This window comes from Perognathus longimembris, chromosome 7 (assembly GCF_023159225.1).
Source record: "Perognathus longimembris pacificus isolate PPM17 chromosome 7, ASM2315922v1, whole genome shotgun sequence".
In the NCBI taxonomy this organism is placed as follows: Eukaryota; Metazoa; Chordata; class Mammalia; order Rodentia; family Heteromyidae; genus Perognathus; species Perognathus longimembris.
In genome coordinates this window covers 9,276,060-9,298,724 of record NC_063167.1, presented here as the reverse complement: position 1 = coordinate 9,298,724, position 22,665 = coordinate 9,276,060, and the positions used below count along the sequence as shown (strand labels likewise).

Genomic DNA, 22,665 nt, shown 5'->3' with positions numbered 1-22,665 from the left:
CAGAGCCCCCCCTTCCTCTGCTTTCTTCCCAGGGGGGTGGGCTGGGGCCATGGGGGGGCATCTGTCAGTGACCCCAATGAGGTACTGGGTGACAACAGCAGCCACAGTAATTCGTGTGTACTAAACATGGGGATCTTGTCCCCAAACCTGACAATGGGTCCCCCCAAAAGACTATGGCTCATGTCTCTAGCTGATAATCCAATCCCATTTCCAGAGGTTTGGACTTGGGGCTGGGAGGCTGTTCCTCTCCATCCTAACATTATTTCCTCTCCTCTTTCTCCTCCTTCTTCTTCTGCCAGTTGTAGGGCCTGAACTTAGGGCCTCGTACTCCTTTTCTTTTTTTTTTTGGCCAGTCCTGGGGCTTGAACTCAGGGCTTGAGCACTGTCCCTGGCTTCCTTTTTGCTCAAGGCTAGCACTCTGCCACTTGAGCCACAGCACCACTTCTGGGTATTTGCTGGTTGTTTGGAGATAAAGCTTACGGACTTTCTTATTCAGGTTGGCTTCCAACAGTGATCCTCAGATCTCAGCCCTCCAGAGTAGCTAGGGTGACCGGCGTGAGCCACTAGCGCCTGGCTATGTCCCCTAATAATCGCCGACACCCCTTTCTTCCTCTCCACCTCGGGCTTGGTCCAGGCCACAGCAGTTGCATCCTCGCTGGTGTTTGTGGCCTTCTAGCTTGAGCTCCCTTCCTCCTCCTGGCCAGCTGGCTACAAACCACCCTCTATGCAGCCATCGGCTCACTGTGGCGATTCTAAGACCCTCCGGGACTCCCCGTTGCCCCCTGACCGAAGCCTCATGGGCCCACTGTGGCCCAGGACTTCCTGAGGGCTCTGGCTCACCACTCTTCAGCCGTGGCTCGCCAGCATGTGGCTCGCGTGAGGTGGTCCAGGGCTAGCCAGTCACTAGCCACTCACCCTACCGGTCGCCGGGCGAGAGCGGCTGCTGGATTCCCTTCCAGGCAGAGCTCTGGCCTTGCTCCGGCGCCATCAGCCACCACACTGGGCCCTTTGGGATCCCTCTAGTACCTGCTAGGATCTGCCAGAAATCTACCACAGTGGCTAACACAAATGTGGATGGATGGATTTATTCATTTATTTTCTTATGTCATCAAGGCAATCAGAAAAAGATGGTGGCTGGCTTTTTCTTTCTTTCTTTCTTTTTTTGTTGGTCATGGGGCTTGAACTCAGGGCCTGGTGCTGTCCCTGAGCTTTTCTAGTCAAGGCTAGTGCTCTATCACATTGAGCCACAGCTGCCCTTCTGGTTTTCTGGTGGTTCATTGGAGATAAGCGTCACAGACATTACTGCCGAGGCTGGCTTTGAACCACGATCCTCAGATCTCAGCCTCCTGAGGCGCTAGTTGATAGGCGTGAGTCACCAGCACCAGGCTGGTGGTTGGCTTTTGATCTGTAGCTTGGTGAGGCTAGAACTGATGTCTCTGCAATTCTCTTGGCTACAAGATGGCTGCCTCTGCTCTAGCACTCAAGGGCAGGGAGAAGGGGATGGTCCCCTCCTATCAGGAAAGGGTTGGTCTTCTTGCAAACCATTCAGAGAAGCATGCCCGTCAAATGTATGACGCTGGAGTGAGTCCTATTCCCAAAGTCCGAGTCTCAGTTCTAGTTGTGCTGCCTTGGGAAGTCACTAGCGCTGTTGGGCCTTACTTTTCTCATCTGTAAAGCGGGGTTGCAAACAACAGCCTGCCCCAGTGAGGCTGCTTTGGGAACAGAATCTGGCCCACAGAGGGCTCGTGAGTGTAAATGATTATTGAATGAGTGTACAACTGTGGGTTCCTTCGCTCCCTAACTACCAGGGACCTGGGGTCAGCAAGTAAGTGCACATTCACTGTTACAGTTCTAAGAGTTGAACCCAGGGCCTCAGACACCAGTGCTCTACCACGAGAGCCCTACACCCAGCCTTTTTGTGTGTATTTTGTTGCAGAGATAGATAATCTTGCTCACTTTGCCTGGAGCTCCCCGGAACTTGTGATCCTCCTGCCATTTTCTCCCAAATAGCTGAGGTTACAGGCATGCGCCACCGTGCCCCGCAGTGCCGAGAATTTATACATGGCCAGCACAAACACCAAGAGAGCAGTTGGCGTGGCTTGGCACGCGTGTCCTGTGGGTTGTGTAGCCGTCGGTGTCTTCCTGCCTGGACACATTGTCCTTGAAGTCAATGGCTCAGTCGCGGCCTCCCCACCTCCCCGGAGCCATCTGGCCTCCCACTGCCCACCCACTCTGTTCTTCTGGCCTGGTTTCTATTCCCACATGTGCACCAAGGAAGTCCCTGGTCGATTCCCAGGTGTCTCCTGCAGGCTGGGGGTCTTGTCTGAGCTCTCCTTGGGGTTTTATTGCCTTCGGTGTTTTGGCACAGGGTTTTACTCACGCTCTCCACCCCCCCCCCCCGCCCCCGCCTCAGCCTCCTGAGGGCTGGGATTCCAGGTGTGGCCGCCACACTGGGCTTTGAACCATTCTTGGGCCCCCCCACACAGCCCAGACGGCGCGGCGGGCCCCGGGGCTTGTTGTGCCTGAGAGGTGGGTCAGCTCTTCCTCTCCTGGGCCTCAGTGGCTCTGCCTGCCATTCTGCTTCACACCTGAGGGCAGCGTTGGGGTCTCCACACAGTAGCCGCCATAGGGGCGATGTTGGGGTGGGGGCTGACAAGCCAGGGGGTCCTCCAGGAGACCCCTGCTTGCCCCTCAGCTCATCCTCCAGGGCTCTGGCCTCCCTGGGCTGGGCGGGCCTGCCGTGTGTGTGTGTGTGTGTGTGTGTGTGTGTGTGTGTGTGTGTGTGCGCACAAGACAGACTCACTGAAGAGGCAGGATGGGGGCGCTGGAGCCCCGTTTCCGGCGCGAGATGGGTCGACCCAGTGGGAGCCCTAGAGAGCCCAGGAACCCGGCAGGTGAAATCAAGGCCCAGGCTTGGGAGGTGTCAGGGGGGAAATGTGTTTATTGCTTCTCAGGATTGGCGGTGGATCCTGGGGTGCATCAGAGCTGCATTTTCTGGGGGAGGAAAGGACGCCATGAGCTCTGGGACGTGCCATTTCGGGGGTTGGGGGCAGCACAAGGCCCTGCAGGACAGGTCTACTGGTCCTGGATAAGATAAACCCTGGGCCCCGTGGGGAAGCCCCAGCCCAGGGCGCCCGGGCCTCCACCCGCTGAGGCCCGCTCAGGAGACCCTCAGAGGTGCTGAATGAATGAATGAATGAGATGGATGTGTGCATGGCCCGGGAAGGAAGGCCTGCGGGAGAGAATGGAGGAGGAAGGGGTGAGGTGGGCCGGCTGGGCGCAGGGAGGGGGCGGGGATGCCCACCTGGTTGATCCAGTCGATGTAGGCTGACACGCGGGTGAAGACCGTGGGCTTCTTGCGTGTGTTGCAGCCCTTGGAGGAGCCGAAGCTGACGATGCCATGAACCTCCCATGCCCCGTTCTCTGCCTGGCAGTTCAGCGGTCCGCCCGAGTCCCCCTGCATAGGCGGAAACGGGCATCAGCTCGGGGGCACCCCCAGAGGTCCACCGAGAGGCCAGGGCGAATGGGGCAGGGGACACGGGGCTCCTTGCTGTCTTCGGGGAGGCTGTGGCTGTAGGCTCGCTCTTGGTTTGCTGTATGATCTTGGGGTGATCCAGACCTCTCTGTGCCCGGGTGTTTCTCCATGAGCTCCCCAGACAAGCGAGAAGGTTAGGATAGGGAGAAGGTGAGGAAGGGTGTGTGTGTGTGTGTGTGTGTGTGTGTGTGCACTAGTCCTGGGACAGGGCCCGGGCACCGTCCCTGAGCTCTTTTGCTCAAGGTTAGCTTTCTGCATTCTACCACTTGACACACTTCCACTTTCCTGCCCGCTCTGGCTTTGAACTGTGATCCTCAGCTCGCAGCCGCCTGAGCAGCTAGGAAGTGGGGGCTTGTGATAACTGTTTCATGTTCTTGCTGCATCCCGAGTCCCCGGCCCCTGGGAGCAGTTGGCAGCCTGCAGTGGGGGGAGCTCAATGGAGCCTCTTCTACAGGTGTGATGAGTCTCATTCAGTCCTGGGGGCTGTCTTGGGAAGTGGTGACGATGTCTCCATTGCACTGCGGGGGAAACTGAGGCATTGGGGGTGGGGGGGCTTCTGCAGCCTGCGCAGGGTTACAGAGTATAACGTGCTGTCCCTGGGCCTTGAACTCTGAAACTCCTGGTGCACCCACTCACATTGCAGGCAGAGATGACGCCATCGCCGCCGGCACACACCATGGTCTTCTTCACCTTGAAGCCCCACCAGTCCAGCCGGGAGCACGTGGCGCGATCCACGATGGGCTGCAGGCCCTGCTGCAGCTGGTCAGCGATGGGGCCATTGGCTGCAGGGAGAGCAGTGGTGAGGGCGGAGCCAGGCCGGGCCCCGCCTCTCCCAGGCCTGGAGGGGAAGAGGTGGGCGGAGCCAGGCCGGGCCCCGCCTCTCCCAGGCCTGGAGGGGAAGGTGGTGGGCGGAGCCAGGCCGGGCCCCGCCTGCCCCAAGCCTGGAAGGGAAGGTGGTGGGCGGAGCCAGGCCGGGCCCCGCCTCTCCCAGGCCTGGAGGGGAAGATGCCCAGATGGGACAGCACAGGCAGGGGGTTTCTGCCCACAACTGTGGGAACCATGTACGCACCCACCCGGCAGGGAGATGATACTTGGTTTGTGCTGGTCCTAGGGTTTGAACTTAGGGCCTAGGTGCTGTCCTTGAGCTTTTGTGTTCAAGGCTAGCATTCTACCACTTGGAGCTCCACTTCTGGCTTTTTTTTGGTGGTTAATTGGAGATAAGAGTCTCATGGACTTTCCTGCCTGGGCTGGCTTTGAACCACGATCCTCAGATCTCAGCCTCCCGAGTAGCTAGGAGGACAGGCGTGAGCCCCTAGTGCCCAGCTTTACGCAGTTTAAAGAAGAAATATGAAAAGGTCTAGGCGGAAGGAGGAAGTGGGGGCAAATGTGGTGTTGACTGAAGGACATGTTTCCTCCAGGAAGTCTCCGGCGGTTTCCTCTGCGGGGGCACAGGTGTGTGCAGGCACATGCACGTACATGTGCGTTCCCTCGTGTGCGCGTGCGTGTGCACAGATGGATGTGTGACTCACTCCAGAGGCGGCCCCAGCCCGTCACGTAGCAGGGGTAATCCTGAGGCAGCAGGGACTCCTCCTCCGGCAGGCAGGCCACCTGGATGGTGTCACTCAGCTCCACGGGCTCCGCCAGCTTGATGAGAGCAATGTCGTTGCTGGAATTGGGCGCGGAGGCTGAGTGAGTGGGAGGCGGAGGGAGCAGGCAGATGGGTTCTGCCCCCTCCTGCAGATGGGTTCTGCCTCCTCCTGCAGATGGGTTCTGCCCCCTCCTGCCATCCCCAAGAGGCCCAGGCTGGGAGCCGGGGGTCAGGTGGGTGGTTAGGGATCCTCTCTAAACATCCTGACTTCTAGCTTCCCATGGACAGCCAAGGCGTGGGAGCAGGAACGAGCTGCTTCTAGCAAGCTCATCTATCCTGCTAGCCCTGGTTTCTCTGCCCCCATGAACAGAGTGGGTTACATATGGGTCAGAAAAGGAAGCCCCGATGAGTTGAAAATCACTGCCACAGAGGGACGCCTGCAGTTGCATTCTTACTTTCTGTCTTTTGGATGAAAGCTGGCGACCCTGGGAGGAATTTGCTTCGCCTCTTAGTTTTGGCCATGCACTGGGGCTGGGGGAGCGGAGGCTCATGGCTCTGCCTCTCTGACCCAGGGCTGTGGTGAGGATTAAGTAAGGAATGGCTTGTCAAGGGCCCCAGGTGCTATCTGAATACACAGGTAGTCCTCAATAAAGGGGGTCATGGCTTAGCGCCCCTGGCTAGGCGGCTTCAGGCCGGACGGCACAAGAACCTTGGGGGTCACTTCCTTTGGGGGACCCTTGGCTGGTGGTGGGAACCCAGGGGGTGTCCGTCTCCATTTAGTTGTTTGCTGTTTTGAGTGGGTCATCTCTTGATGCCAGGCCGGGCAGGCTCCGCCCACTGCCACAGCCCCGTCCATAGACCCAAGGCCACGCCCACCACCTCAGCCCCGCCCACACATGCAAGACCACGCCCACAACCGCACATCCCATCCACACATCCCATCTACCGTGGCCTGGCCCCGCCCATGTCCCTCGCCCCGCCCACCCCACTGGCCCCGCCCGTGGCCCCACCCCATGGATGTCACTCACTGCACCAGCAGGGAGTTCCACTTCTCGTGGACGTAGATGGTGTCCACCTCGGCGATCACAGAGCCCTCCTCGTCCTCCACCGTCAGGTCGTTCTTCCCCAGGGCCACGCGGTAGGTCAGCGACTTGCTGGACAGAGAAGGGAGCGGGGTCAAGCGGGCCTGGGCCCCTGCCTGCCGCAGGTTAGCGGGGCTCCCGGCTCGGCTGACCGCGGTGGCCACAGGGGGCCTGGGCGAGTGTCAGTGCCTTCCCGGGGACTGGCCCAGGACCAGGGCCGAGGCTCAGGACATGGATCCACGGACTTGGCTGGAGCTGTGGCCTGGCCGCACCACCAAGGCAGCCTTGGGGCTCGGCCTCCTCACTTGTAAAGTGGGGTGACCTGTAAAATGGGGTGACCCAGGGCCTTTCCTCCCAGGGCTGCGGGGAACAAACAAATCATTGTGGAAAGGTCACTTGACTCTCCCTACTTCTGTCCCTCCTCCCCCCTTCCCCCCCCCCCCCACGTCATGCTGGGACTTTGATTTGCAAGGTAAGGTGCTCTACCCTTGACCCATCCTCCCAGTCCTTTTTGCTTCTGTTGAATTTTTTTTTTTTGGCCAATCCTGGGCTTGAACTCAGGGCCTGGGTGCTGTCCCTGAGCCTCACTGTGCTCAAGGCTAGCGCTCTACTGCTTGAGCCACGACACCACTTCTGACTTTTTCTGTTTATGTGGTACTGAGGAATCCAACTCTGGGCTTCATGCATGCTAGGCAAGCACTCTACCACTAAGCCACATTCCCAGACTAATTTATTTATCTTCTTTTTATTTTTATTTTTTTGCCAGTCCTGGGCCTTGGACTCAGGGCCTGAGCACTGTCCCTGGCTTCTTTTTGCTCAAGGCCAGCACTCTACCACCTGAGCCACAGCGCCACATCTGGCCGTCTTCTGTATATGTGGTGCTGGGGAATCGAACCCCGGGCTTCATGTATACGAGGCAAGCGCTCTTGCCACGTGGCCATATCCCCAGCCCTAATTTATTTTATTCTTGTATGTGTGTGGGGCTTAAACTCAGGGCTTAGATGCTCTCTGTTCGCTTTCTCACTCAAGACTGATGCTCTGCACTTGAGCCATAGCACCACCTCTGGCTTTTTGGTGATTAATTGGAGACAAGAGACTCACAGACTTCTGCTGGGCTGGCTTTGAACCTTGGTCTTCAGATTTCAGCCTCCTGAGTAGCTAGGGTTATGGGTGCGAGCCACCAGCTCCCGGCTCTGATAGTGTTGTAATTTACTCCTTGACCATTGCTCCTGCCCCCAGCCTCTAGGTGGTGGTGGGTGTTGGGGGGGCCCAGCCCCTGGGTGGTGGTGGGTCCTGGGGGGGCCCAGCCCCTGGGTGGTGGTGGGTCCTGGGGGGGCCCAGCCCCTGGGTGGTGGTGGGTGTTGGGGGGGCCCAGCCCCTGGGTGGTGGTGGGTCCTGGGGGGCCCAGCCCGCTCACCTGATGCAGTGGGCTGCAGTGAGGACGTAGCTGCTGGCGATCAGCGTGCCGCCGCACGTGTGTCTCCACGTGTCGTCCTTCAGGTACTGGAGGGAGATCTGCCCGCGGGAGCAGGGGGGCCTCCGGTCAGGCCCTCGCGGCGTCCCCCCCCCAGCCCTCCCCCAGCCCTCCCCACGCCCTGAAGAGTGCTCACCTGCCACGGCCAGCTGTGAGGGACGGCATCGTCTCCCCCCACCACGCGTGCGGACAGGTTGGGCGGGAAGCTGGGCACTCCGCAGCCGGCAGCTGGGGACACGGAGGGAAGTGGGCAGGGGAGGGGCGGGGGGGAGCAGAGGGAGGGAGTTACGGACGGGGGGGCCCTGACTATGAACTTCTGAGCCCCCACAGCTCGGAAGTGTGCAGAGGGCTCAGGAGGGAGCAGTCAGCCGTCAGACAGACAGACAGACAGACCGGGCTCCGCTCCGCCTCTCCCGCGGGTGCTGGGCAGTACACCAGCCTCCCCCAGCCTCCTCTGGGGGTGCGGAGACAGGAAGAGACTCCATTTCAAGGGGTCATTGTGGGAGGCCCCCCTTTGCTCCCGTGTCTACAGCTTAGCGTGCAGTAACCTTGCACTAAATAGGAACTACGACGCTTGCTGTTGCTGCTCGCCTGGAGAAACTCTTTGCCGTACTGGGGTTTGAACTCAGTGCCTTGTGCTTGCTAAGCAGGCATTCTACCGCTTGAGCCACACCCCTCACCGTTTTGGCTTTCGGCGATTTCCTTTTTGCCTAGGACTGGCCTCGCGGCACAGTCTTCTGAGCTATTTTCCTGCGTGGCTGGGATGACCAGTTTGACACCCCTAGCGGCTTGCTGCGTGAGATGAGGCTTTGCTGGCCTCAAACCCACGATCCTCTCCATGAAGGGACTCGTAATCAAGTGCTCTCACTTGCCACCGAAGCCAGGGAGGTCAGGAGAGGTCGGATCACCTGGCCGGGGCCCAACAAGAGGCAAGTGGCCTTGGAGGCTCCTCATCCACCAAAATGGAGGCGAGGAAAACTCCCCAAAAAGAAAGAGCAGGCCCGCTGGGATCCCGCAGGGAGAAGCGTCTGGGCCTCCCCCCTGGACCGGGCCGCGTGCACCCCGAAACTCTCCCCTGCAGGACCAGCAGCCGGAAGTGACTCAACGGACACACAGCTGCTGGTGGCTGGACCCGCCCGGGACCCCCAAAGTGCCACCCAGAGGTGCCGCGGGTCCCCACCCCGGGCTCACCACAGGCCAGGAGCGCGGCGAGGACTGAGATGGTCAGCATGGTGCGAGTGCTCCGGGGCTGCCCAAGGAGGCCGGGCAGGGGTGCTTTATATGCCCGAGGGAGGCCCCAGGGGGCCCACCGGGGGGGCCCCCCAAAGAGTTCGAGGCTCAGGTCAAGGCTGAGGCACGCCTGAAAGGAACCTGTTTCAACAGAGCGCTTTCCCTGACCTCGGCTGCTGTTTGGTTTGGGGTGGGGGGGACGTGTGGGTTCCCATTTCTTCTCCGCCCCTCCCCCCACCCCCCCCCACCCCCCGCACACCTCTGTTGGTGTGCTGTGTGCTGGTACATAGTCCGGGACATTATCTATTTGCCCCGCTGTCCATGGCTGCGGTCTGTATTTTTATATACCTGAAGTTCTTTATTAGCTTTCAAAATCAGCATGTACTTATTTTGTTTGTCAGTTGTGGGGCTTGAACTCAGGGTCCTGGGCGCTGTCCCTGAGCTCTTGTGCTCAAGGCTAGTGCTCTACCACTTTGAGCCACAGCGCCACTTCCAGTTTTCTGAAGGTTAATTGGAGATAAGAGTCTCACGGACTTTCCTGTCCTGACTGGGTTTGAACCTCGAGCCTCAGATCTCAGCCTCCTGAGTAGCTAGGGTTATAGGCGTGAGCCACCCTTATTATTATTTTTTTCTCGTGTGCCAGGACCCGGGCTTGACCTCAAGGCCTGGGCACTGTCCCTTAGCGTGTTTGCTCTAGACTGGTGCTCTACCACGGGAACCACTGCTCCACTTGCAGTTCTGCCTCCTGAGTGGCTGGGATTACAGGCGTGAGCCACTGTGCCTGGGGGAAGAGTCATTACTGTCTGATGCCCACAGTGGAGGTTCGGGAGAGAGGTTCCTGGTTCCTGCGGCTCCCAGAGGTGTAGACAGCAAGACTTTAAGGTGCAGTCTTGTTATATAAGTCAAGGAGGGTTCCGTGCGGAAGACAGCTACGAACAATTGCCCCCGAGAGACCCCAGCTTGACGTTCAGTTGCTTCAGATGCTGAAGACGGAGCGCTGGGGGCTTTTATTTATTATTATTATTATTTTTTTTGGCCAGTCCTGGGGCTTGGACTCAGGGCCTGAGCACTGTCCCTGGCTTTCGTTTTTGCTCAAGGCTAGCACTCTGCCACTTGAGCCACAGTGCCACTTCTGGCCATTTCCTGTATATGTGGTGCTGGGGAATCGAACCCAGGGCCTCATGTATATGAGGCAGGCACTCTTGCCACTAGGCCATATTCCCAGCCCCCTGGCTTCTTTTTGCTCACCATATCCCCAGCCCCACTGGCTTTCGTTTTTGCTCAAGGCTAGCACTCTGCCACTTGAGCCACAGCACCCCTTCTGGCTGTTGTTTTCTGTATATGTGGTGCTGGGGAATCGAACCCAGGGCCTCATGTATACGAGGGAAGCACTCTTGCCACTAGGCCATCTCCCCAGCCCTGCTGGGGGCTTTGATGAGATGGACTAAGTCCATGGCAGAGGGAAACCCAGTACCATTGCTTCTTGGCTGTGTGACCCTGTGTGCACAACTCAACCTCTCTGTGCTTACACTTCCCATCTCTAAAGTGGGGCTAAAAAATCATTGACATTTGATTGTTTTTTTTTTGAGAGGTCTCCCTATCCTGCCCAGGCTGGCCTTGAACTTGAGATCCCCCTTTCTTCCCCTCCTGAGTGACACCACCCAGCTGGCTGGCTGACTTCTCTTCAGGCTGGGGAAGGGGGGGCGGGGCTATGAGAGTAGCTTTCCTGTGATTGGAGAAGGTAGGGCGTGGAGCCGGTTCAAATTTGCATATTTAAAGATGTCATCCTTTTATCTGCCTGATTGTAAGGTACTGCCATGCAATATATGCAACAACAAAAAGTAATTCATTTTCCCCATATTCCCTCAGCACCTGCGGTTGTGCAGACCCAGTGCTAGGACGGGGGCCAGACAGAGAGGGGGCGCTCCCCGAGGCTCTGCCTGAGGTGAGCCTCGTCGTTCTGGGTGGGGCGTGGTGGGGTGTGGGCTGCAAGGCGGCTTCTTACAGATCCCGGGTCAGGGGGCACGGAGGGCTGGGGGGGTGGGGGCGGCTGACAGCCCCACGTGGACAGGCTCGGGAGGGGCGGTGCTGGAAAAGTGCTGCAGGGCCACGTGGGAGGGCAGGCTGGGTTGAGGGGTGGGCAGATGAGGCCCTGGGCAGGAGCCTGGGAAAGGGGCAGGTGCCACTGACGGAGGCTGGAACTTTCTTGGCTGTGGAGCTGGGACTCGGGTGGCAGCTGTTGCTCTTGGAGGAGGGTCATGGCTGAAATGGGGGGCATGTGGGGCCCCCTCAGGGGTGGGGCGAGGGGCTGCCAGGCTCCCCTCAAACCCAACAGAAGCCCCGGACGGACCCCCTGAGCACACAGGGGCCTTCCTTCCCCCTCCCCTCCCCCACTGGCACCGGCACCGCCCCTCCCCCCTCCTCCCCCCCCCCCCCCCCCGGCAGGGACTCTGGTACACTGAGCGCCCATGGCTAACCTAAACTCCTGTGTTGGTGGTGGCGGCTTCTCAAGCACCTGGAACATGGCGGGGGGGGGGGGCAGGGATAAACCTGCAGAAGGCGGGTGCTGCTGCCGGCTAAGGCAGGGCTGAGAGCCAGGGCAAGGGGCAAGGGGCAAGGGGGATTCTGCACTACCACTCCTGACCGCCAGGGGCAGCATTGCCAAGTCTGCTTGGAAAGTCCTGTGTTTATACCCACTGCCCCCCCCCGCCCCCCCCCCCACACCAGGCTGTGCCACAGGCAACAACAGGGCCCAGAAGGTGCAGAGATGAAGGCTCTGCCCAGGGCCACAGGAGGTCCCAGCCCTGCCCTCCCTGGGGGGTCGCTGCAGCCTGCTCAGGACGGCAGGTGGCACGGGCAGCGGGGGCAGGTCAGTTCCCCTGACCGCCAGGTTTTCTCCGTGCAGCCCAGTGTAGCCTGAGTCTGAGCTCCTGGGGCGTGGGTTACAGTGGTGCACTACCACCCTCGGCCACAGGGTGGCGTGCCGGCTGCGTCCAGTGCGTCTTCAGACCTTGAGGCCTCCTAGATGTTCTGATTTTCACTGTTTGGTGGTGCTGGGGTTGTGGGGTTGTGTGTGGACTTGGTGGGTTTGCTAGAACAGGTGCTCTGCCACTCCAGCTACGACCCGGCCTTTTGTGAGTAGGGTCCAGGCTGCTTGGACCACGATCCCATTTACACAGCAGCGTGGCTGGGATGACATTTGTGCTCCACACTGCACTCTTAACTTACCGGTGGAGAGACAGCTAGGAGACCTTTGACCAGGGCTGGCCTTGAACTTGTGTCCTCCTGATCTCAGCCTCCCAAGTAGTTAAGATGACAGGCATGAGCCACCACACCCAGCTCAGGCCTCCCAGTTAGTTCTCATTTCCAAGACAAAAATAAAAAATGGGTTGAGGACCACATAAGTTAATGAATGCGCCGATTCACGTCCGGTGACACCATGGGGACATCACAAGTTCCCCCTTAGGAAGCGTGCCCCCCAGGCCCATCCCCGGTCCCTCTTTTCTAGCGACTCCTCTCACCATCAGCTGTCAAGAACCACACACACACATAAGAATATACAATTTTATCTTATTTTAGTTAAAAAAAATAATCGTACCACCAAATGAAGAAGTAGCTTTGTTTAGGGGGCAGGGGGCAGGGGGCGGTGAGAAGGGAGGAAAGAAAGAAAATGCAAATAAAAGAAATAATAAAAGCCCAAAGGAAATCTTATATTCATCTGTATAAACACATCTACTAAGGCCGATGCGATGGAGCCAAAGGCTGCCGCGCTGGGCTCAGCCCCTCCCACTCTGTCAGCTTCTACGCCAGAAAAATAAAACCTCTGCTGGTGCCGGGGGGCTGGGGGGGGGGGCCGGGGCCAGCAGCGGAGGGCGGGGGCTTAGCGACAGCGCAGTCAAATAAAGAGCTACCCAATTCCACAGGCAGGGACACTGTCAGGACACACACAGGAAGTCGCGAGACTCTGGCCCGTGACGCTCACTCACGGGGGGGGGGGGGGGGTGTCACAGCTTCACAACACAGCAACGGGCAACACGGACACACGCGAGCGAGCACGGGGGCGTCCCCCCCCACCCGGTGCCAGGCACAGAGTCCCATGCTTCCTGGAGAGGGGGGGGCAGGACACGGCACGGAAGGGGGCTGGGGGTGAAGAGACTCGCTGGCGAAGCACTTCCCGGACTCACGGGGCGGGGGGGGGGGGGGGGAGTGGAGGCCGAGAGCTGGGTTCTTCTCTCCCCCACCCTGCCCTCCCCAGCGGCCGCCCCCACCAGGACCCCAGGGCCGCCCCGCAGAGCGGGCCCATGAGGTAGATTGGCACGGCAGCCCCCCTCCCCCGCCCTGCCTGGCAGGGGCGGCTCCTTTTCCCTGGGAGAGGGGGCAGAGCTGGAGGCCAAGGTCCTGGGGGACCCCCCCCATCTCCCATCAGCCCCTTGGGTCCTGCTCTCTGGTGGCACCCCTGTCTCCCCGTCTTAGGCAGGGTGGCCTGCTGGTTAAGGGCAGGTGGAGGGGCGGGGGGGGGGTGAGCACACAGGACGGGGGGGATAGAAATCGCGGGGCTGGACGGGGACAGGCAGCGGGGTGTGAGCTGCAGGGGGGAGGGGGGGAAGGGCCTGCACTTGTGGCTGAGGCGGCTCGGGAGGGGTGGCGAGGGCCCGGGCCGCTCACAGGGCCCCTCGCAGAGCTCCCCATTCCACACCACTCAGGGTCCCCGTGGCGGTCGGGTCCTGGCAGATGGGAGGCCAGGACCTCGCTCAGCCGCCGATGGCGGGCGGGGTGGGGGCGGGGCGGGGCGGGGCAGGCCCGGCCTCCCTACTTGAAGGTGGACTGCAGCTCCCGGAAGGCCGCCTTCCTCTGCTTCATCTCCTCCGCCTGCTTCTTCCTTTCCTCCTGCTCCGCCTTGATCTCCTCCTCAAAGCGGCTGGACACGTTGATGGCCTGCACCTGGGCCGTGGGGGCCGAGGGTCAGGTCTGTGCGGGGCCTCCACACGGCCCACCGTGGACGTTATCTGGGGTCCCCTCTGGCCCAGTCTTTTGCCTCGTCCCAGCTGACAGCACACACAGCTCCGGCTCCCACTAGGGCAGGCCAGAACGCTGCGTTCACCTCTCCAGCCTCAGTTTCTCCAATGAGAACGGGTGCTTGATAAGTCTGACCTCACAGGTTCAGAGATGGGATTAAAAGACAAAATTCATAGCCGGGCGCTGGTGGCTCACGTCTGTGAATCCTAGCTACTCGGGAGGCTGCGACTGGAGGACTGTGGTCTGAGGCCAGCCAGGGCAGAAAGCCCGGGAGACTCTATTTTCAACTAACCAGCAAAAAGCCAAGCAGGAGGTTTGGTTCAAGTGGAAGAGCGCCAGCCCAGAGAGAACGAAGCCCTGCGTTCAAACCCCAGCGTGCGGCCAAACAACGACCATGACAACAAGAACAAAATCCCACAAAACAAAGCGAAGCCAAGAAGGAATTTGTACTGGGTGCCTTGCAGGGCCCCGTCACGGAGAATGACGGGTGCCGTCATGATTTCCTGTCCCAGGGTGGCTTCTGCACCCCATCCACCAGGGAAGCCTGGAATGTTCCAGAGGGAGGAAGGGAGTCTTGGGGGCACAGGGTGGGCAAGGACCCAGGAGCCAGGGCTGAGCTGCTCCCCTTTCATCAGAGCCCCACGGGCCTAGAAAAGGATGGCGCCAACCCTCAAGCCAAGCCAGGAGGGCCCAGGCCCCCGCTCCTCACCTTGGCTTCGAAGAAGCTCTTGGCTCCCTTGACTCCCTCGGTGGAGACGTCGATCTCGGAGAGGCGCGCCAGCACGTGCAGCCCGCTGTCCTCCTGCAGCTCCCCGGCCGCGGCCTTGCGGAAGATCAGGAGGAACTGCAACCGGACGGGGACACGGGGACACGGACAGGCAGCGTGTCAGCCACAGGCTACACTGGGCCTGGAGCCAGGGCGGGGCTCGCCCCTCCCCCCTGGGTCTCTACTTGCCCCTCGGCATGATGGGAAGCTGGGCCCTCATCCCTTCCAAGAATGTGGTCCTGCCTTAGCCACACGCAGCATTATCCAGCTCCAAACACTTCATTTTTGTGCCGGTGCTGAGGTTTGAACTCGCGGCTTCACACCCTCCCTTGGCTTTTTCGCTCAAGGCTGGTGCTCCGCCACTTGAGCTTTTCCGCTGGCTCGTTACAGATGGGTCACGGGGACTTTCCTGCCTGGGCTGTCTTGGAGCCACCTGGCTTCAAACTTCCGTCCCTGTCTCCCACTGGGAGACGTCCACACACCCATCTTATGGAATGAGGGAGGCCCAGAGACAGCCCAAGACTTGCCTGGAGTCTCAGTGCCGGAAGGATTTGAACCTGTGTCCTGGACTCTGGTTTTCCCAACAGCCCTTGCCTCCTTTGGTCTCCTGCTAGTTCCCCCAAGCTCAGGGGGGCTTCTAAGAACCCACCCCATGTGCTGGGGGGCTCCTACCACCACTGCCAACCGGGTTCTATGAAGAACGGACTGACACGCACCCCAGGGGCGTATACAGGTGTCACTCGATGTCCACTCACGGTGGGTGGGTGGGGGCGGGGCTCACCTCCCGGAAGCTGAGCTTGCTGTCAAAGTCCTCGTCCACCTCCTTGATCATGTTCTTCAGGCCCAGGTGGGTCTGGGGGGCCCCGAGTTTCTCCATCATGAGCTTCAGTTCCATGAGGTCAATGAAGCCGTCCCGCCCGGCGTCATACCTGCGAGCACAGGTTGTTCAGGATGGCAGCCCTCACCCGCCCGGAGCCGGGGTTCCCCCCACTTGGGGGGCGCTCTCTGGCCAGGCCCAGCATCTGCTGGTGGGCCAGCACCTCCCCTGCCCTCTGGCCCATCAGGCATGCCAGATGCTTCTAGCACTGAGCGGAACCCCCAAGAACCCCCAAGCCCCCCACGTGACCTTCCTTGCTGCGTGGGGGAGGACCGCACAGCCTGGTTCTTTCCAGGAGGTCAGAAGGGGTCTGCTCTGCTCCATCTCTGCTCCACCACAACTGCAGGGCAGAGGGGGGGGGTGCCCCTCACCCTCCTCCTGGAGGGGTAACCATAGCTAGAGGCGGCCTCTAGCCTGCCCCTCCTCTGCAGGGCTGCCACTGGTGCTGGGAGCAACTGCTCCAGGGCATTAGCAGGCTAAGCCAGCACCTGCCTGCCCTCCTCCGGGGCAGCTGGAGGTGGGGGCTGGGAGGGCGGCTTTTCTGTGCCCGAAGAAGCCTGAGCAGCCTTCAGCTGCCTGGGTGACAGCAGTGCGACCGGGAAGGGCTGGGGATGATCCTACGAAAGCCGGGCACCGCTCTGGACAGCTAATAGCTGTCACTTCCTGAAGTCTGTCTCCAGGCCAGGATCTTATTTTACAACAGAGGCACCGAGAGGTCGAGCGACCAGCCAAAGGTCACACAGCAGGAAGGAAGTTGCTGGGCTTCTACCCTGGTTTGTGTGGAGCTCGTGAGCTCACGATGGCTGGGGGGAGCACCTTTCCAGCACAGACGGTGTCTGCGTGGAAGGGAGGGAAGCATTTGTGCAAGGGGTTATAAATAGTTCACGCACGAGTGAGTCAGTGGTTGGCGTGATGAAGCACAGGAAGGATGGGGCTCGGGGGCCTGGAGGGAACCCAGGGTCCTAAGACCTTCTTCTCCCGTGGAGTGACAGGGCCCGGGGCAGTGGGCGGGGCGGCCGGGGATGAAGGAGGGAGGGGCCTGTGGGGCAACTCCAGGTTACAGTGCAGTGCCGTGGGGGGGGGGAGGAAGGGGGGCAGAGCCTGCGGAGGGCCCAGTCGGCCCCTCAGAAACCCAGCCTTCCACTTGCTGACCTTGGGCTCCAATGAAGGTCAATGAGGGATTGCTGGGGCTCTGGAATCCTCACCAAAGCAGAGAGAGAGAGAGAGAGAGAAAGAGAGAGAGAGAGAGAGAGCGAGAGAGAGAGAGAGTGAGAGTGTGTGTGTGTGTGTGCGCGTGTGCGTGTGTGCTGGTTCTAGGGCTTGAGCTCAGAGCCTGGGCGCTGTCCTGTAAGCTTTCTTCGGTTGAGGCTGGTGTTCTAGCACTTAAGCCACAGCTCCACTTCCGGCTTCTGGTGGTTAAGTGGAGTCTCCGAGTTGTCTACAGGGCTGGCTTCCTCGGGTCTCAGCCTCCTGGTAGCTGGGATCACAGGTGTGAGCTGCCAGCGCCCCACAGCGCAGTGGTTCCCAAGAAGGGGTGTGTCCTCCGGGCTGCCTGGCCCCCCCCCCTCCCTCCACCCCCCCCCCCCCGTGTCTCTCTTGTGTGTTGGCATCCGGCCGGCAGTGGGCAGGACAGCTGCTCATCACACCAAGACCACCCCCCCTTAAATGTCACGCGCATGCAGCGGGCACCCACGTGGGTGGGGGCGGCACGGGGACCGGGCTCACACGCACCCGGCACCCGGCAGGGGCCTCAGGGAGCTTCGTCCACACGGCAGCCGCCCCCACCCTCGGCTGCCCCCACCCTCGTGAGATTTAGCCAGGGCGGGATCCTTCTCTCTATGACCCCTGACCCCGGTGCTCAGCCCCCCCTGGCGGGTCAGGATGAGCACAGGCCAGGGGCACAGAGGGCCAGACGCTGACCCTGGCCCGGGAGCCCCTGCACAAGCGCGCCCATTTCCCCCAGAGCCAGGGAAGTGCAGCTCGCGAGTCTGAACGTGGAGGGAAATCTGGGCTGCGGCTCAAACCGCTGTCTGTTTCCATCAAAGACGAATCAATTACCGGGGCTGCATGGGGGCGGGCTCCAGCCCCAGGGGGACGACGCAGGTGCCGGCCCCGGGCTGGGTGGTCAGCGGCCAGGGCGAGGCGCGCGGGGCGGGGAGAGGCGGGGGCTGGCGGTGGCTGGTCCCAGGGTCCGGCTCCGCGTGCGGTCTGAGGCCCAGGGCCGCAGGCTCGGAGATCACCTCACCCAGGACGGCCTCCAAGTGTGCAGTCACAGCGACTCTGCCTGACTGACTGGGGTTCAAACCCCAACTCAGTCACCTGCTGGCTGGGTGACCCTTCCTGAGTCACTGACACCCCCTCGCCCCGACTCGATTTACCCATCTGCGCCAGTGGTCCTTTGACTTTGTTAAAGAATGGGGCAAGGATTCAAAGTAGTGTCTCAGAGCTGGGCCTAGTCTCCCCTAGGACCCCCACCCCACACACACACACACTGTGCTACTTGTAGCAGCGACAGCCAGTCACCTCAGGGAACCAAGGCTCACGCCTGTCATCCCAGCTACTCAGGAGGCTGAGATCTGAGGACCCCGGTTCCAGGCCAGCCCAGGCCGACAAATGGAGAGGCTCTGACCTCCAGTTAACCAGAAGTGGAGGTGTTGCTCAAGTGGTAGAGCGCTAGCCTTGAGCAAAAGAGCTAAGGTCGGCATGAGGCCCCGAGTTCAAGCCCCAGGACCAGCACACAGTAGGCGCGCACACGATTACCAGTCACCAGCACACAGTATACGCGCACACAATTATCTGTCACCATTGCTGGTGCTGCTGCCTGCCTTCAGGACTATTAAAGAAAATGTGGGGGCTGGGAATATGGCCCAGTGGTAGAGTGCTCGCCTCATGTACATGAAGCCCTGGGTTCGATTCCTCAGCACTACATATGTAGAAAAAGGCCAGAAGTGGCGCTGTGGCTCAAGTGGCAGAGTGCTAGCCTTGAGCATAAAGAAGCCAGGGACAGTGCTCAGGCCCTGAGTCCAAGCCCCAGGACTGGCAAGAAAACAAAGGAAAAGATGATTCTAGATACAAAGCAGCTCTGGGTTTGTGGAGGATTCGGGGAGCAGGGGGAGGGTGGACATGGAGACCCGGGGCCCCTCTGTTCTCCAGCCCCTGTCGGCCTCACTCAAGCACCCAGCAACATGGAGGCTGAATGACAGAGCGTGTCCTCTCTGGCTGGGGGGCTCTCCATCCTCAAGTACAGGAGGTGACAGGGGCTGCTAAGGAGCCAGGAGAGAACCAGGGTTCTTGGGTGGGTGGAGACGGCGCATCCCTGGCTGGAATAGAAGCTGTGGAAGGTTCAGGTCGCATGACACCCCCCCTCCCCGTCACAGTCTGGCTATGTGTTTACTTTTACAGAGGGAAATTGGGGCCCAGAGAGGGCAGTGAACAGCCCAGGGGCACACAGCAGGTGGGGGGCGCGATTCTCTCTAGTCCCTAAGGGTGGGTCTGACATTCTCAATCCTACCTAGAAAGGCTGAAGGCACCCCCCCCCCCCAGCCTGGCCCGCAGCCTGGGGGCTCAGCAGCTCTCTCGGGCTGGGCCTGGCAGGGAGCCCACATTCTTGTGAGCGCTCCCTGAATGGTTCTCACCAGGGAGGGCTAGGCAGCTGCGGCCCCATGCTGGCCACAAAGCCCCTTCCCTTCCCCCTCGCAAGTGGCACACCCCGCTGCCACCCCGGCAGGCAGGCAAGGTCCTCTGGGTTGACCCAGTTGCCTGCTCCCCCAGATCTGATAACTGGAGGTCCCGGGCACGGGCGGTGGCGGGTTCCAGGGCCGTGCAGTATGCGTGCCTGGTCCCACACCCCAGCTCACCCCCTTTCACACCGTTACCAGGCTGGCTACTCTTTCCTGAGCAGTTACGATGTCCCAGGCACTACGCCGAGTGTCCGAAGGACTCTATGAAGCAGGTGTAGACACCCCGTTCAGCAGACCAGGAGGCTAGGGCTCAGAGGGCAAGGTCATCGGCCAAGGTCGGAGGTGACAAGGATGCAGCTGGGGCCCCATCCGGGCCTCATCAAAAGCACTGCTACAAGCCTGGTGCTGGTGCTCTCGCCTGTCTGTGCTACAGAGTCCTGTGCACCTTCTGGGACAGGAGGGTCCTTGCTTCCCCTCGGGGGGTGGGGGGGTCCCGTCTGGCTTTGGGCTATTGGTCACCCCCCCGGGCGATCTCCACCCCCGCTGCACTGTGCCCGGTGAGGGCAGAATAATGTCAGGGTGTCCCTCCTGACCCAGGACTCTTGGGGGTGTGGGGCCCCAGGAGGACAGATGTGGGAAAGGACGGGCTTGGGACCCACCAGGCCCATCTGGCTTTGGGCTCAGCATTGAATTGTTATCACTAATATCTCCCTTTAGGATGATCAGAGCAAGTGCTGGACTGGAGGCGTGGCTCAAGTGGTAGAGTGCCAGTCATAAGCAAGAAAGCCCTAAGAGAGCTGGAGGCCCCCTCCCTGAGTTCAAGCCACGGCACTGCCACGAAGGCGCGCGCACGCACACACAGACACAGAAATACCTTTGTTAGCTAGGCACCCATGGCTCAGTACCTACTCAGGAGGCTGAGATCTGAGGATTAAGGTTTGAAGCCAGCTGAGGCAGATAAATCTGAGACATTTATCTCCAATTAACCAGCAGGGGAAAAAAAAATCTAGACTGGAAGCTTGGTGCCCAGCGGTGAGGGAAAAAAATGGAGCAGGAGTACAGGGGACTAAGTTAAAGCCCTGGTACTGGCACAAGCAAGAGTGTGATGATGGACAGGAACCGGCTAGCCTCTTCACCCAGCACTAATGACAGCACCTCTCCCGACTGGTCCTCTCCCACCTCGTCCTCTATTTTATGTTCTGAGAACTGGGAAGGCAGGTTGCTCGAAGCAGGAAAGTGCTAGATGACAGTACCTTGGTTCTGACGCTGGGTGGGAGGGACACGAGGCCGGATGCTGACTCCTACGCTTGGTTCTTCTGCACCCCCCCCCGCCCCCCACACGGGGAAAGCCCACATCTCTTCCTCCAGCCCCATCTGCGGACTCTGACCGTGATCTGGTGCCCTGTGTCTGGGGGGCTAGAGTGGAGGGGGCGGGCCAGGGGAGCCACGGGGAGTACTCATGTCCCCCCCACCACGACTCCCCAGGATCGGCCTCTGGCTGACTGCGGCTTCCTGGGGGCTCACTTGGCGGAGGTGCGCCTGGAGCCGGCTTCCTGCTGCCTCTCAGAATAATCACTCTGGTTTGGAGGCTGATTATAGAGTATTTCTTGAGTGCCTAATAAAACCCCAGTGTTTATGAATTACTCAGTCCAGACTTCATTCATCTAGTGATTCCCGAGCTGCTCCAGATGAAGTCACCTGCCCAAAGTCACCCCCCCGCACCCCCCCACCGTGAGCAACCAGGGGGGCCGTGGGCGTGCACACCTGGGGAGCTGGCTGAGATGCAGATTCTGACCTGCCAGCGACTCTGCGCTCCTAACAGGCTTCTCCAGCTGCCAGTCCATTCACCCCCGTGAGGGGGGACAGGGGGCCTGGAGTCTGGCAGACCCTGGCAAAGACCTGGGTTCCAGTTCCACCTCTGCCCTTCCCAGGCTGAGAAGGAGAAGGCTGCTGGGTCAGGAGGCTGCGTGGGCAAGCCCCCACAGGCTACAAAGTGACTCTACCTCGCTCCCCTTCCGGGCCGGGCCCTGGCTGGCCTCAAGGTGGCAGGTCCGGGGGCCGGGATTCTTTCAGCTGGAGGCAGGCCCCAGTCTTGGCACCAGGAACAAGGAAGGACCGGGAAAATCAAGAGGAACCAAGGGTCCTGGGGGGGGCGAGGTGACTCAGAGGCAGAGGGGAAGTGGAGGGGAAGTGGCCTAAGGCCTCCAGGGGGCGAGGCTTTCCTCCACCCCTACCCCCCCACCCCTCCAGGCCCCAGACTACTGTGGGACCCAACCACTGGGCCTCCACACACTGCTCTCCCTGGGGACTCTGAGTAGCCCTTCACACCCCAACCCCACAAGCCAGACTCTCCTGGGCCTGCTGGCTCTAACCGTGGCCCCAACACTTGCTATCACCGTGGACAAGTGACTCAGTCTTTTCCAGATTTCAGTTTCACCCTCTGTGCTGATGTGAGCATTGAATGCCAGCCCTGGGTGATGTGGCCATGTTCCCCTGGAAGTGGCTGGACCTTGAGGTTCTACCTAAGAGGAGCAGAGCGGAGGCCAGGGTGGGGGTGGCTGTGGGGAGCACATTTCCCAGAGGCCCCACCACACCACCGGTCTCCGAGATTTCAGTTTCTTGAGGGCAGGAATGTGTATGGGTGGTATTGGGGCTTGAACTCAGGGCCTCATGCTCTCCCTTGGCTTGTTCCCTCCAGGCTGACACGCCACCACTTGAGCCACGTACAGCCCCCCTTCCTGCTCTTTGCTACTTAACTGGAGATGGGCGTCTCAGGAGTTTCATGCCCTGGGCTGGTTTTGAACCACACTGCTCAGAGCTGAGCCTAGTGAGTAGTTAGGATCACAGGCGTGAGCCACTGCTGCGTGGCTCTGAAGCGCCGTTTTCGAATCTCTGAACGTGCTCAGATCTGTATGGCACAAAGGATCACGGGAACGGACACGTTTTTTTCAAGACCGTAACCCACGGGCCAGCACGGATGGGCTCGACTCCTCAGCACTTTACACACGGAGTCCTCAGGACTTTACAGGCCCTATAACTCCAGGGGAAACGGAGGCACACAAGTATCTGGACAGCATCCTGTCCAGGAAAACTCAGCTGGGTAGGGGCAGGAAGGTGCTGGGGCTCCAGTTTTGTGTCCCTCAAAGCTGTTGTTTGCTTGTCCTTTTTTTCCTGCCACCTGCCCACAGTGTAATTAAGTGATAATGAATGTTTCTCTATTTTTGTTATTTATCAAAGCCATATGTAGCTGTCAATCAGCGTGCCTGCCGGAGGCCGTCATCCCAGCCCCAAAGCCAAGGGCTGTTGCCAGCCTGGCAGCCTCTTCCCGGGAAGGAGTCGGCTGGTGGGCGCTACCTCGGGGTCAGCCCTGGACCATCACCCGGACGTGGCGCTTGCTGGTAACTTAGTGAGCACTCA

General features: G+C 60.2%; 2 protein-coding genes across 4 annotated transcripts in view; both read right to left on the bottom strand.

Annotated features, from left to right (window-relative positions):
- The window catches only part of Efhd2 (EF-hand domain family member D2), a 35,697-nt gene that overhangs the window by 8,851 nt on the left and 4,181 nt on the right, over positions 1 to 22,665 (bottom strand). Inside the window, exons 2-5 of one of the 3 annotated variants that reach the window (XR_007211511.1) lie at positions 15,473 to 15,620; positions 14,635 to 14,769; positions 13,666 to 13,850; positions 3,540 to 3,546 (exon numbers count right to left, since the gene is read on the bottom strand). Coding sequence is in view for 1 of the 3 variants with exons in the window: in XM_048350285.1 (XP_048206242.1) it covers positions 13,719 to 13,850; positions 14,635 to 14,769; positions 15,473 to 15,620 (415 nt within the window). In the remaining 2 variants the exon portion in view is untranslated. Of the gene's footprint in view, positions 1 to 3,539; positions 3,547 to 12,459; positions 13,851 to 14,634; positions 14,770 to 15,472; positions 15,621 to 22,665 lie in introns of those variants that run through there. The other 2 variants (XR_007211510.1, XM_048350285.1) reach the window with 2 other exon arrangements.
- On the bottom strand, positions 2,927 to 8,918 carry Ctrc (chymotrypsin C). Its single transcript, XM_048350284.1, has 8 exons — positions 8,871 to 8,918; positions 7,816 to 7,907; positions 7,623 to 7,720; positions 6,152 to 6,277; positions 5,065 to 5,201; positions 4,172 to 4,317; positions 3,305 to 3,457; positions 2,927 to 2,994 (listed from the first exon to the last, which is right to left on the bottom strand). Exons 1-8 carry the CDS (start codon positions 8,908 to 8,910, stop codon positions 2,980 to 2,982), a joined length of 807 nt encoding a protein of 268 aa, XP_048206241.1. The 5' UTR covers positions 8,911 to 8,918; the 3' UTR covers positions 2,927 to 2,979.